At 39.3% G+C, this 14,689-nt stretch overlaps 2 protein-coding genes across 2 annotated transcripts; both read right to left on the bottom strand.

Moving 5' to 3' along the window:
* Positions 1–12: 12 nt before the first annotated feature.
* Positions 13–3,459, bottom strand: LOC144663301 (uncharacterized). The gene is made up of 2 exons (XM_078524200.1): positions 170–3,459; positions 13–17 (listed from the first exon to the last, which is right to left on the bottom strand). The coding sequence occupies exons 1-2, from the start codon at positions 3,375–3,377 to the stop codon at positions 13–15; spliced, it is 3,213 nt and encodes a 1,070-aa protein (XP_078380326.1). The 5' UTR covers positions 3,378–3,459.
* Positions 3,460–5,293: 1,834 nt separating this feature from the next.
* On the bottom strand, positions 5,294–12,130 carry LOC144662460 (uncharacterized). Its single transcript, XM_078523270.1, has 3 exons — positions 11,999–12,130; positions 8,084–8,131; positions 5,294–7,458 (listed from the first exon to the last, which is right to left on the bottom strand). The coding sequence occupies exons 1-3, from the start codon at positions 12,017–12,019 to the stop codon at positions 5,608–5,610; spliced, it is 1,920 nt and encodes a 639-aa protein (XP_078379396.1). The 5' UTR covers positions 12,020–12,130; the 3' UTR covers positions 5,294–5,607.
* Between the last annotated feature and the right edge of the window lie 2,559 nt (positions 12,131–14,689).

Genomic DNA, 14,689 nt, shown 5'->3' with positions numbered 1-14,689 from the left:
AGTTCATTTGAATCAACCTTACATGCAACATAACTATCAACAAATGTAACAATATCGTTATTTGCATTTTCTCCATATTGAGGAGCATTTTTCACCCAGAACAAAGAATGTATGTGTGGAGAACCACGTTGCTGGAATTCAACTCTATAGAAAAAATCAACTACTTCACCAATAGGCTTCAGTTGACTTTTTATAATGTCACGTAGAAATAATTGGACCATGTGTTCAAAGTTCCTCGCACATGTGACAGGATCACTTTTAATCAGGTCTGATTTCTTTTGCCAAGTCATATCTTGGATTTCATTGTCAGTATAATCTCTTTTATCGACAAGCCGTCCTAATATTTTTAGCAAATGAGTCCACCTTGTCTCTGCTGCTGAAAATGAACAGAACCACGTAGGTTTGCCAAGCTGACGGATCATTGCAAACAAGTCTCTTTTGCATCTCTCGAAGTAAGGAGGTGACGCCCGAAGATTTCTAAAGACTCTGAAGCCTTCATCAAGATGTATCAATTTTTCCAAAGATTCTGCTGATTTCAAATCACCTGCTGTATATTTTTTACCCTTTTTTTTGCACTTCCGAAGAGAGAGTGATGCACTCCCTTGAATTTGCTTGACTTGCAACTTCTTTAACTTATAGAAAATGTTTGGTACACTTTGTGCAACCCTTCTGTCTTGACTTCGTAGCTCCCATTTGCAGATTGTACTATAATGCACAGGAACTAATCTGTCATTATTATCTGCTCTACGTGTTCCACAATATATCGTTGGAAATGACAGAAATTCAGAATCTCTATCAATAAACAGTCCTAATGGTCTGTTTCCTTCAGCAGGTGCAAAGCTCATTATGTTATCCCCATTTTCATTCATGTCTGGTTCTTGAAGCAAAGTATCCATAACTCCTGATGGACGTTCTCTTTCTTCAGACCAGTCATCGTCACTATCACTGTCGTCATTGCAATCATTTTTGTTCACAAATGTATTTTCTTCATCCTTCTTATCTGTATCATAAATCTCTTCAACCGTATTTGAGGTTTTGCTGTTTGGCTTTTCAAGAAATTCTGACCACTCCTCGTTATTTTCATTCAATGTTTTCAGCCAACCATCGGAAACTTGTATACCTTCATTCTGAAATAATTGACTTGTCTGAACTAAATATTTCGCAGCTTCTAAAACTTTGCTAGGTCTGATGTTCTGAAATTGATAGTGATGTTTGTACCTGAGACGTCTCTTTAGTTTAATTGGAATAGTCTGTGATTCGTTTACTGGTCTTGGTAAAACATTAACTGTAGAGTTGACATTGGCTGGTACATTAACAACATTACCATGAATGCTCAACTGACCACCACTAGGTAATTCCCTTATCTGCATAAATGGTATCCGTGGTGATACAAGTCTTTCTTCAAGAACAGTCAGATTTAATACTTTCGGTTTATCGGGAAAGGTCATTTTGTTAGCTTTGGCACAACTTGGTAATTTGCCTTCTTTCAGGTTAGAATGACACGTAGAACAAATCCATTCAATATTATTCAAACTTTTAACTCCAGTTAGGGATATTTTAAGAATGTTTTGTGGACACACTTTATAAACATTTGGATTACATTTTGTCACAGATGATCTGTACCATAACTGATCACAGCAAGTGCAGATATATTCTGGGCCACATTTTATATTCTTATGAAAAGTTTCAATTTGTTCAGTCATTGTTTGGTCGAGCGAACGTTGACATTTTAGCTTCTTATTTTCCTGCACAAATTCATCAGTTCTTTTTCGTTTACAAGTTTCTTGTTGAAATTGGTCTTGGTTGCCTGAATCCTTTGTTCGTTTTCTATTTTGACCAGGGTCTTTGCACTTGTTTTCAATGTTTATTTCAACGTTTTGACTCTCTCTCGCATTTTGGAGGAGAGCTTTGTATTTTGTGTAGTTTAGTTGCGCTTTTTCTGGGTTTGTTTGCTTATACTTATTAAAACCTCGTCTTTGGCATTCTTTCACTTTCTCTGGATTATTTTCCCGTCGTTTTCTCTTTTTATTAATGTCCATTTCTTTGACTTTCTCTGGGTTTGCTTCTTTATATTTTAGGAAACCCCTTTTTTTGCACTCTTTAACTTTCTCTAAATTATTTTGTCGTCGTTTTGTTATTGTTTTTTTGTCCCTCTCTTTGACTTTCTCTGGATTTGCTTCTTTATATTTAAGAAAACGCCGTCTTTGGCATTCTCTAACTTTCTCTAGATTACTTTCTCGTCCTCTTGTTTTTGTTTTCTTGTCTCTTTGTTTGAATTTCTCTGGACTTACTTGTTCATAACTTGTCAAAGCTTCCCTTTGGTTTTTTCGTGAGTTTTCAAGGTTTTCCTTTCTTTTTTGTTGTTTCTGCTTATTCTCTCTTTCTCTGAATTGCCTATCAGCCCGTTTCTTTTGCATATATTGCCTAATATACGTTCTACGTTTTTCCGCTTTATCATTAATAGGAGGGGTATCAGAATACTTTTGAAGTATTGGACTGTCTATTTTTGTAACACAAACTTGAGTTTTATCATTAAATAAGATTCTCTCTTCAGTTTCTACAGCTGGTAATTTGCTTGGAGTAGCCACTTGACTCTGCTGTCCGTGAAAGTTGCATTCTTCATTCTCCATGGGAGCAGTTGAAACATAATGAACTTCATCCAAGTGTCCTATATAAATTGTTGTCCCGGGTCTTTCATGTGTATCGGCAGGATGTATAACATTACTCTCCGCAAAGTTTTCAGCACTTTCCGCGATATAAATTGTACAGTTTAATGCATTAGCTACAGCCTGTATAATGAGATTGTCACACCAAGTTCCCTGTCTTGACATGTTATTTAGATACTCTAACCAAGAAAATTCAACATTGCTTTCAATAAAATGTTCAGGGTGGTTTCTAAGATGATCAATACCTACTGCTCGCACCTGTGAATGATAAGCTGCAGTACCATATAACTGATGTGAAACAGCTCTGAAAAAACAATCTCCAGCACCACCAACATCCAGGGGTCTTAATCCTAGCTGAGATAATCTGAATGCTAACACCTTCATGGAAGTACTATGAGCAGTTTTAACTGTTTTTGACGTGTCCACAGAAAAGAAAGGTCCAGGATTCGTTTCAACATCGTTAGCTAATCTAATTACCATTGGAAGGTAAAAGCGATACAACCACATTTGAGTGAACCAAAACCTGACATAATAATTCATTTGCCATAAACGTGCTTGTCTCTGTAATGCAGGCAAGTATATCGCCTCCAGATAAAACATAAACAACAAAGTCGACCAAAACTGCCCTTTTACACAGCGAGATATTTCTCTGGCTTTCAGAAAAGTATAGTGCAAACCCACGGCCACTCTATACTGCATGAGTGAAATCATGGTAAGATATTGACGTTACCTTTTAACTGTTTTCAATAAACAAGAACTAGATATATTAAAGCTTTAAGTTAACTGAAATATGTCTTACCTCAAATTTGTTTTGAATTCTCACGCAAGTCAAGTCTTCCTCCAAACTGGCTAGTCTTCACAACAGTCAAACTTCAAATACTATTCAAGTCCAACAATTACCACTCAAATACTACTCAAGTACTTCGGATAGCAAGCCTTTGCCCGGCCGAAACAAATGCTCACGTACACGAAGCTTCAATTTAGTGTGGGCGCCTGCTAACGCGTAGTGCGTATTGTAAGTAAGTGAGCTCAGATGCAGATAAGCAGTGTACAGCATAAACGTGAACACTGCAACACTCGTTAATGTTTCTTGTACACGAACTAATCAGCAGATCAGTCAAGCTATCTCCTTCCACTTTCCAAAATGGCGGATCGTAAAAAATGTAGCAAACAACTAAATCACGTGACAACCGACATCCGGGAAAAAGATTGCCCTAATTGAAACGTCACACACACGGGCGATTTATAGCACAAGAGGACTCGTACTAGAGCACAATTTTTTCGTCATTTGTCATTTGAACCGTTGTTTTTTATGTCAACTTTCGCTAACTTGTATTTCAAAAAGACTATTGAAGCAGCAAACGCGACATTTGTACTTTTCGTGCAAAGGTATGTAACATGACACTTTTGTTTTTCTCTTAGACCGTTGTGACGCCTTAAAGTCTAATTAAATTAACGCCACGGATTCTACAACAATCCTACCGCATCAGTTGTCCCCTTCAGCATTAAGAAAAAGACCTAAAAAATTACAAATTTTCAGAACAGTGAACAAGCAGAGCACAAACTACGAATTACAATGCATAAAAATGTCGAAATTGCGGCTTTTCCCCCGATACTGTCGCTGAAAAATTGCGGCTTTTCCCCCGAAGTTGTCGCTAAAGCATTTCGCGCGCTAAACATGCTCCCCCACGGTCTGCTGAACACGTCACACGCTAACTCAAGCATGAAGCCGAGAAGCACGTAGTGTGAAGATTTCTTTCCAGGAAATGTCGGAACCGTCACGAAAGCGTCTGCGAATACTAAAGAGTTTTTTCGCTTCCACACGAAGCCCCTCTCTAGCAGAGGTTTTAACAAAATAAAACGGAGGTTAGTTCAACCGATGGAGAACAAATCAAAGGAAAGGAAGTGACGGATGTAACGTGACACTGTTGTTTTTCTCGTAGATCGCTTGATGCCTTTTAAGTCTAATTAAATTAACGCCACAGATTCTACAGGAATTCTACCGCATTGAAAAGCACACCACGTTAGGCTTTAATACAAAATTTCTAAACACGTCCCTGTTCTTTTAGTTTTCGATAGCTTAAATTTCAGATTGATATTGAAACAGCAAACGAGATACTGTACTTTTGTCCTTTTTTTGTCGAAAACAGATGTAACATGATGCTTTTGTTTCTCTCAAAACATATGTAACGAGATACGTGGTAATGTGATTTATTTTCTGCAAGCAAGGCGACATCGATTATTACACAGATATTCGATTAATTAAGAAATTATTTTTCTGAGTTATGCTAGATCACCTTTTCTAAGATAACAGCGTTGCCATATCAAGAATTATTTCACATGAACTGCTGTGACGCCTTAGTGTCTAATTCAATTAATTTGTGGTTTTAACTTGGAGCCACGGAGTCTACACGAATCCGTCCGCAGGAAGAAACACGCAATGTTCGTGATGTAGTAATCTCGCATCGTTTAGCACAAAGTGTTCCAGAAAGAATTGTACCACAAGTAGAGCATAGTGCTTTCTGAAACAAATATATACCTTTGAGTTCTTTATATTAATTGTAAGTGTCGTAAGTGTATACCTCCCGATTTACCAAGGGCACACGGTCAGGTGCTCTCCATCCCCTACCCCCTTTACAGAAATAATTAATTAATTGATATCAATTAATTAATTGGCGATTAAAAGTTTACACTGCGTTAGCGGTTTAGTGGGTTAGTGGTTTAGGGGTTTAGCAACCGCCAACCCACCAAACCATCACAATAGTGCATTCTGCACTAAAAATAAAAACCTTGAAGACAATGACGTTTTTAGTTAATGTTTAAATCAGTACTTTCTTTGCGCATTTTTTTTCTTATTGATTCATGACAATCTTGTCCTGTTGATTATAGGCAGTCATTGATATTTCTATATCAATCATTTGAAAATAGTATGCATTGCTTGTCAAATACCGTCCTGGTCCTTCGCTTCTCCGCTGACATGGTTTTCTTTCCCCGCCGGCTCATCTTTGCCTGGTGAACTCTTCTCGTCTTGGCTGCTGTCCTCGTCGTTCTTGCTCGCGGGCTCATCCTCGCCTGCTGAACTCTTGTCTCCAGCTTTCTCGCTGTCCTCGTCTTTCTTGTCGGCTGGGTCAGCATCTTTTTCGCCGGTCAGTGCTTCTAAGATGTCCGTTAGAAGACTTTCCACGTACAGGCAGAACTCCTTGACAATACCTGGAATTTCTTGTGCCTTCTTGCGATTGTCGTTGAATTTTTTAATCTTCCCTGGTAGAGAGAATACATCAGACTTCTTCTTAAGCAAGCTGTGGAAGTCACGCTGCGGGTCGATTTGCGTTATTCGGTCGACGCACTGCCCGATCCCATGCTGCACGTGCGGTTCAAGCTCCACAGCTTCATTTCCGGCAGACTTGATATTCTTGAGCGCTTGCACAGCATCGCGGTACGGCTTGGGAGGTTTAACGCCTTCGATAGACTTGACTTTGATCTCGCCATCCACCTCGTCGATGTAGATTGTTATGTTTCCCTCCTTGGCGTCTTTCTTCAACTCTTTGATGTAATCTTTCAGCTCCTTCTTAACTTCGATGTTACAGATCGACTTCACGATGTTCTCGAAGGATTCCCGCGCGGCTTGAAGGCGCTCGCACGTTTCCACGAACGGATTGATCGCGGTCCCGAGGGACGTGAACACATTGTCGATATCCCCAAGCCCAATGGACTCGAACTTAAGCTTCTTGTGAAATTCGTCTTTCTTCTTCTTCTTCTCTTCTTCTTCTTTCTTCTTGTCCTCTGAAGTTTCACCTCTTTTCTTGCCCTCTTTCTTCGAATTACTTCCTCCAGTTGCGCCTTCTTCTGTTTTCTCATCGTCTTTCGAGGTATCATCGTCTTCAGCTAGCTCCTCTTCCATCTTTTTTTGATCTTCTTCATCGGCAAACGCGTGATAAATTTCAAGGATGATCTCCTTTATTTTGCGGCAGAAGTCCCGCACCATTTCAGGAGCCCTTTTCACTTGCTTTACATTATTGCTGAACGCTTTCTTTATTTTCGGGATCTTGCCGTAATCCCACAAGCTTTGGAATTCTCGTTTCAGAATTCCTTGCACATCCAATGCGTCAGCTCGCTCAACCGCGTCCTCGCTACCTCTTGCAATGGTCAGCGGCATGGCCTTCAAATCTTTTGCCAACTTCAGCATGCCATTGACAGCGGTGACGGCATCAGAAATCCCTTTAACTGTCTTCTTACCTTCTTGGTAAATGGTCATTGCACCTTCTTTAATCTTGACTGTAATCCCCTCCGTTTTCAGCCTTGTCTTAAGAGCGGCCACATAGTCACTGAACTTGGCGTGGGGACTTATCTGTTCTAGTGACATTACGGCTTTCTTGAATGAATCTTCCGCCTGGCTCATGTCTTCTCGGTTTTGAACAAATGGATCGAAAGTTATTTTGAAATCGGTAAAGATGCAATCCAACTCGGGAATTACGAACTTTTTGAATTCAAGGACTTTACTTTTCGTTTCTTTAGCCTCAGCCCCTCCCTCGTCCTGCTTTGTTCCTTTCTTGTCTGTCTTGGCTCCTTTTTGGTCCGGCGGCTTTGTACCAGGTTTATCTCTTGCCGGTTTTTCCTGACCAGCCGGTTTGATCTCCACATCGGGTACGGCATTTTCGTCAGGTTGAGATTCCGTATTGGTTGCCGCCTGCTGTCTCTCGATCCTAGGCTCTTCAGCGCTCTGCTCATATCCAGCTGGAGATAGTTTCCTTCTCAGCGGGCTTTGTAATGGATTTCGCTGGGGCTCCTGATTCTGCGTAATGAACACAGTAACAACTAATCAATGAACAATCAACATTCTTCAAAATTCTCATTGAACTGACAAAACCACGTGCCATATAACCTCAATACAGATTAGTATTAAATAGATCGTATACGGATAAGCCCCGATTCAACACTAAAACACTCCATCAGGGCTTTCAAAACCGATTTTTAGACTGATCATTTTGTTGATCTTGACTTAAATTTTTAACAGCTCAGTTTTTTTTTCAGTTCTCCTGTTTCCTTTTCTCCAGATTTCCACTATCACAGGTGTCAAATGGTAATTTTAAAACTTTGCTAACAACAAGATTTTGCCTAGTTCCTGTTCGGTTTTCCCCAGGCCCGCACGTTTAATTCATTTCGGTGTCGTAGGACGGGGACTTCTTTGCCCGCATCACGTGACCGATTCAAAACGAATTAACCGCGCAGCGGTTAGGTCTTGGAACTAGGCAAGACAAGAGCGATATCTTTTCTGCGAGCAAAGAATTTCTAACCTTGCAAAAGAAGTTCAAACGCCGATAAGGCGTCCCAGAAAAATTCGATACGACAAGACCCCTGAAATATAACTACAATTCCGCGAGATGCGCATTTTCCCACCACCCCTACACGTTGCTTACCTCTCCTGAAAGAAGGGGCTCTCTTTCATCATCTTTCGTACAAGGAGTCTAAAGAAAAGAAATAAAAGAAAATATTTTTCACTCCGTAACTTCCAAAATATTTAAGCAATCACAATAAAACTTAGAGGATATATTGTTTGTCCCAAAATCTATCTTTTGATATACGTCACGTGGGATTATGACGTCACATCATGTGACAATTACATCACGGTGTCAAAATATCCGCCATCTTGGTTTTCAAAATTTTTCCAAAACGTCAGAAAACCCCCTTCAATTACTGAAAAGTACTCAAAAATCAATAAAATGGTGCGAAAAAAACTAAAAATTCGACATAGAACTTATTCCTCTAGAACTCATACATTCATCTCGTGACGCTATGCACAAAGCTAGAGAGGCGTATCTTATCAAGAGGGTCAAACTCTCGAACCTAAGGGCATCAACAAAAGAGAAAAAACGTATCACCGTTTGTTTAACCTTATTGCGGGCCTAGGCCTTTCTCGATTATGCTAGTAAAACTGGCATTTAATGCTACTAGAAATTCTCGCAAAGCCAAAAAAATGCTAAAATAATGCCTGATTTCCTTTAAAAATGCCACTTGAATTCCAAAAATGCCTTGTTTTATTTCAAACAAACGAAAAACTCTCACATTATATGCTCATATCAACAACGGTGATACCTAATAATTTGTTTATAAAAAAAAAAAAAAAATAACATTTTTTTAAAAAAAAAAAAACACACAAGTAACACAACGCACAAACAGGCGCAACAGACAGCAAACAATCAAATGTGTAATCAAAAGTGAAACTTTAGGAATTATCCTTTTGAGTTCTGAGTGCTGAAATCTGGATCACAGTCATGAAAATGACAGAAAATGCTAGCATTCTTTGAGAAAACGAAAAATGCTCGTCCCAAAAATGCCGAAAAAATGCTAGCATAATCGGGGCCTATGCGGGCCCAAGAGAGGCCCGCAACCCTAATCTTGACAGTGACCAGCGGATTGCGTATTACGCGTGCGCGCCACGTTTATAAAGGCTATCTGCAAACCGGAAGTTGAAAATTTTGTTCTTCCACTAAGAACGATCGGAATGCAAAAAATGTTTCAATCACGACAGTTTGTCGTAAAACCGGAAGAGAAAAATCTTGTCTCCAAGCTAAGAGCGATAAGAATGCGAAAAATCAACAGTTTGTCACATTAGATCGAGGCTTCTGTCGTAAGATTGCAGACATTTCGTTTTGTAGACGTTGTTTTATAGGTGTTGCTTTTGAGAAGATCTGCTGTGATTGTATCACAGATAAACTACGGCAAAGCGAATGATTCTAACAACGGTTATTCTCGAGAAATTCCTTATAACACTGACAACAAAGCGAGTTTGCCGACGGAAGAAAATCACATCTCAATTGACACCGAGTGCTCAACTACACTTCGCAAAACTGTCAATCAAAAAAACAACTCTGATTGGTTCGCGGCAATAGGAAACGATAAAAAACATTCGTGACTAAGCGTGACGCGTTACTCGATCCTACTCGGAATAATTTTCTTTTGTCCAGTGATTTATCGACACTGTCTGAAAAAATTTCGTGACCTGTTGAAAAAATTGCCGTGAAATGAGGTGACTTAAGTTATTTCTTCTTCCATCATGAACGGTTACAATGCGAAAGGATCCGAAAATGTGTTGTTCAAACAGGACGTCGAGGAACCTTTTAATTTTTTCCCGCAAAAGACGATTAGAATGCGAAGAATGTGTCAATCACCAAAGTTTGTCACCTGAGATCGAGGTTTTGTCACCTGAGATCGAGGCTTCTGTCACATGAAAAGTATTTTCCCACGTTGTTCAAGCGTTGCTTTCGAGCAGGTTTGCCCAATAAACAACCGCAGTTTATAAAAGAAAATAATCTCAATTACCACAGTTATGCCAACTTCTGGAAAACTTCCCAAAAACTTCGACTTGAAGTAATTTTCCAAACTAACAAAGAACACTTCCCTCCCAGTACCTTCTCTTAACTGCATCGAGGCCCGCACTTTCTAACCTGTGGTTACCACTAGTCTTGTAAGTATAATCTTAGTTTGTTTTCAGTTGGTTTTATTTCAACGGTTATTTTTGAATTGTAATCTTATTATCATTAGTCTTGGTTGATTAAATAATGTCTAAATTTCATTTAGTTGCTCATTCCCTGATGAAGTCAGGCCGTGCCTGACGAAGTATTGGAAGAAAGTATACAAGTTCAAACCCCCTACTATACGGTCAGCCTTTCTTTTTTTATTATTTGTTTAGAAAAATAATTGCCAGTTGAAGTTACAAATTTGGGAAACCATGGTAACGGCAAATTCCCGACACAACAACCTATCCTGCCAAATTAATTATTATTAAGTCAGCGCGGGCACTTTCCTCCCCCACCCCCGGTCTGGATAGGGTTAAAAGTCCAGTTTTAACAGGAAGTTAACTACGCGCGTAGAACTTCCTGTCTTGGCAGCGCAGTGGTTGTGTTACATGTCACGCAGATTGCGAAAAAACTTTCTAAATATTGATCTCTGACATCTTTGTGAGAAAACATTTTCAACGTTTTTTTACGAATTTGTTCTTTTTGAAGTTTTACGTGTCAGTTTTGGTGTGAGTCATGGTTGGTTTAATAATGCATGGCGTGACCGGAAGCAATAAACGTTCCAGCGCATATGGTCTCCGTCACGGTCTGGTTGCAGACGTTAGGCATGAATAGATTGTGCTAGTAAATTCAGGAAATGTTGCTTCACAATATACCCAAAAGTTGCTCTAAAGTTGCTCAAATATCAAAAAGTTGCCACCAAAATTTAGAAAAGTTGCTTGCTCTCTAGAGTTATTTCCATTTTCCTTGTCTGAAATTTCACCTAATTGCGATGCCATAAGTGACTCGCACTTCAGCAAATAATAAAATGGCCGGCGGGTCGACGGCGGTAGGCTATATGCTGCAGCGAATAACCGCTGGATTTAAGCGCCCGTTAGATAGATAGCCGCTGTCCAGATTTCGTGGGCGTAATGCAAGTGTTATTTTATTGTATATCCTTAGTTTTAATCAAATCAGTTTTGATAAAATCAGTTTTAATAAAATCCTTCAAAATGAAACGACCTTTTATGGTTTGGATCGGTTTTATATCAATTTGTTGCTCAAAAGTTGCCAAGGAAGGCAAAAGTTGCCCTTGGTTGCTGGTACTACAAAAAGTTGCTCAAAACGCTAAAAGTTGCTCAAAAGTTGCCGAGCACAATCTATTTATGCCTAGCAGACGTGCTTAGAAATGTGAAGCCTTCCTGTGTAGTCTATGTGTGCCTACGTATACAGGCTTCATTTCATTCTCATACGTTATCTTCCACGTTAAAATGATTTCAAAAATAAAATTTAACCAAGCAAGGTTGATTTTAATAGATTGAAGCAGAGTACCTTTCTGGTCCACATTGTGACCCATCAGGAGTACACGTATTTTCGGATGTTTCAAGCCGATTAGCAGTATACCCAACTAGCCTTCTTTCAGCTCGTTATTTAGTATTATTCATTTTTTCTGTTAAAAGTATTCGCTATTCCTGGGCCAGAAAACGAAACTTTCAGTATTCCTCTACGATTTACGATTTCAAGCCGGTACCTGCCTGCTTTGTGATCTGTCGTGCAAATGTTGACTTTACATCTTACGATGCCATTTCCATGATCAGACAAATTAGATATTTAAAGCAGATATTTTCCTTTAACCAGGTCCGGAAAGCGAAAGAGCTTGTATTAGCTCACTAGGCTTTCCATATGTAATAGCCGGGACACATAAAACAAAACTTTGTGCAGTCGGACAAGTGTAAAATGCGATAGCTTCCCTCTTACTTCCGCTTTGAGATCTAAAAGCTCAGTCGATTCTTCGCTAGCCATTACTGATATATTATTCACTGAATATTTACTTACCGTGCAGCAGCAAAATTTCATGACTTGATATACTTTAACAACCAAATGACACGAGCAGTCAACTCAAATCGTTCGATCTGTGTACGCCTCTCTCAATTTCGCTTGAGAATAAGTCAAATGAGTTCACCTTTCAGTTCAGTATTGAAGCAGCAAACGTGATATTTGTGCTTTTCGTGCAAAGGTTTGTAACATGATACCTATGTTGAACGTTTTCCTTCTTGTTGACAAAAGAGGAAAATTATGCAAGCTTAATTTGAAAACGAACTCAGAGACTCAAAGGGCAGTACAGAATGCAATATGGCCAATCAATCGACAGCATGATAATAATTTTCCAGGGTAATTTCGCTTGAGAATAAGTCAAATGAGTTCACCTTTCAGTTCAGTATTGAAGCAGCAAACGTGATATTTGTGCTTTTCGTGCAAAGGTTTGTAACATGATACCTTTGTTTTTCTCTTAGACTGCTACCGCATTGTCCCCTTCAGCATTTAGAAAAAGACCTTAAAAATTACAAATTTTCAGAACAGTGCACGAGCAGAGCACAAACTATTAATTACAAAGCATAAAATGTCGAAAATGCGACTTTTCCCCCGAAATTGTCGCTAAAAATTGCGGCTTTTCCCCCGAAATTGTCGCTAAAGCATTTCGTGCACCAGATCATGCTCTCGCCACGGTCTGGTGAACACGTCACACGCTCACTCAAGCATGAAGCCGAGAAGCACGTAGGGTGAAGATTTCTTTCAAGAAATGTCGGAACTGTCACGAAAGCATGTTCAAACACTAAAGCGGCAGAGGTTTTACAAAATAAAACGGAGGTAAGTTCAACCGATGGAGAACAAATCAAAGGAAAGTAACTGACGGATGTAACATGATATTGTTGTTTTTCTCGCAGATCGCTGTGATGCCTTTAAGTCTAATTAAATTAACGCCACGGATTCTACAGGAATTCAACCGCATTGAAAAGCACACCACGTTAGGCTTTAATACAAAATTTCTAAACACGTCCCTGTTATTTTAATTTTCGACAGCTTGAATTTCAGTTTGATATTGAAACAGCAAACGAGATACTTCTGTTTTTGTCAAAAACGGATGTAACATGATGATATGGTAACGTGATTTATTTTCTGCAAACAAGGCGACATTGATTATAACACAGATATTGTCAATTAATTATGAGATGCTAGATCACCTTTTCTAAGAAAACAGCGTTGCCATATCAAGAATTATTTCACATGAACTGCTATTACGCCTTAGTGTCTAATTCAATTATTTGTGGTTTTAACTTGGGGCCACGGAGTCTACACGAATCCTTCTGCAGAAGAAAAACGTAATGTTCGTGATGTAGACTGATCTGCGCATGCGTTTAGCATAAAGTATTTTTTTCCAGAAAGAATTGTACCACAAGGAGAGCATAGTGCTTTCTGAAACAAATATATACCTTGAGTTCTACAATTGTAAGTATCGTAATGTACTCCCCGATTTACCAAGGGCACACGGTCAGGTGCTCTCCATCCCCTACCCCCTTTACAGAAATAATTAATTAATTGATATTAATTAATTAATTGGCGATTAAAAGTTTACACCGCGTTAGCGGTTTAGTGGTTTAGTGATTTAGTGGTTTAGTAGCCTGCGTAGCAGGCGTCTGAGTAGTTTTTGTAGCGCGCGTATGGGAGAAACGCGAAAGGCGCGAGAGGGCCACGCGAGGAAAAAATCGAGAAGACGCCTGCCCGGAAACCCCCCGAAACGTGTTTGCCGCCCACAATTAATTTAATAAAAATTTAATAGGTAACAGCGCTGGGTCAACTGTCAAAATAAATGAGTGAGAATTTTTTTTTTCTGGAAACAAACATAGCGCCAATATGGCTTCAAAGCCGTCGAAATTAATGCGGCAGAAAAAGGAACAAAATCAAACTTTCTACCGTCTTTGCTCTAAAAACTTGAGGATTACTTACGGCCAGTTTGGCGAGAAAGCAGGATTGACAGGATTCGCTTCGTATTTCAATCCGTTGGCACGCAAATATATAATAGTGAATGTGCTACTGCATATATTGCAACAAGTCTCGGGAAGATCGGCCGGGGAAACAAGCTGAAAAACGTGAGGGACTTTCATACAGTCCATGCGGACGCAAACTCGTCTTGAAATCTGTTTGTTACATTTAAGGTGGATTTCCACTGACGCGTAAATATTTACGTACGTAAAACGTGCGTAAAAAAAGATACCTTGGCAAATTTCCACTGTCGCGTAAAAAGTAATAAAAAGCGTTTCTTTTTTACGCGCGTTGAACGTACGTAAATTTCCGCCATCATGAATTATCATGTTAGTGAATAGAGTGTGTAATTGGCGGCCATATTGGAGGAGTGAAACAATAGATTGTTTTTCCTTTGGGAAAAAAAATCATTAACATTTTTATGCAAATATCTTGTTGTTTGACTCTTCCAACATGGCTGCCATGAAAACACTTTGTACCACACGCTAGTAAAAGAAATGCGTGAATATGAACAAGAGGCATTTTATAAATACTTCCGAAAGACACCATCAATTAAAAAAATATTTTAGGCGACCTTCCTGGATTGCCGGTTCAAAGCCTGCGTGACCTGACGCCAGGCGTTTTCTTTCACTACGTACTGCGTTCGTATAATTTGGTTCTGTTCGGACTTTCTCGATGATAAATGCTTCTACATCTGAATGTTTT

The sequence above is a fragment of the Oculina patagonica genome, chromosome 8 (assembly GCF_052425735.1).
Source record: "Oculina patagonica isolate OP01 chromosome 8, crgOcupat, whole genome shotgun sequence".
Taxonomy (NCBI): Eukaryota; Metazoa; Cnidaria; class Anthozoa; order Scleractinia; family Oculinidae; genus Oculina; species Oculina patagonica.
The sequence above is the reverse complement of the archived record's forward strand: the minus strand, read 5'-3'. Positions and strand labels throughout refer to the sequence as shown.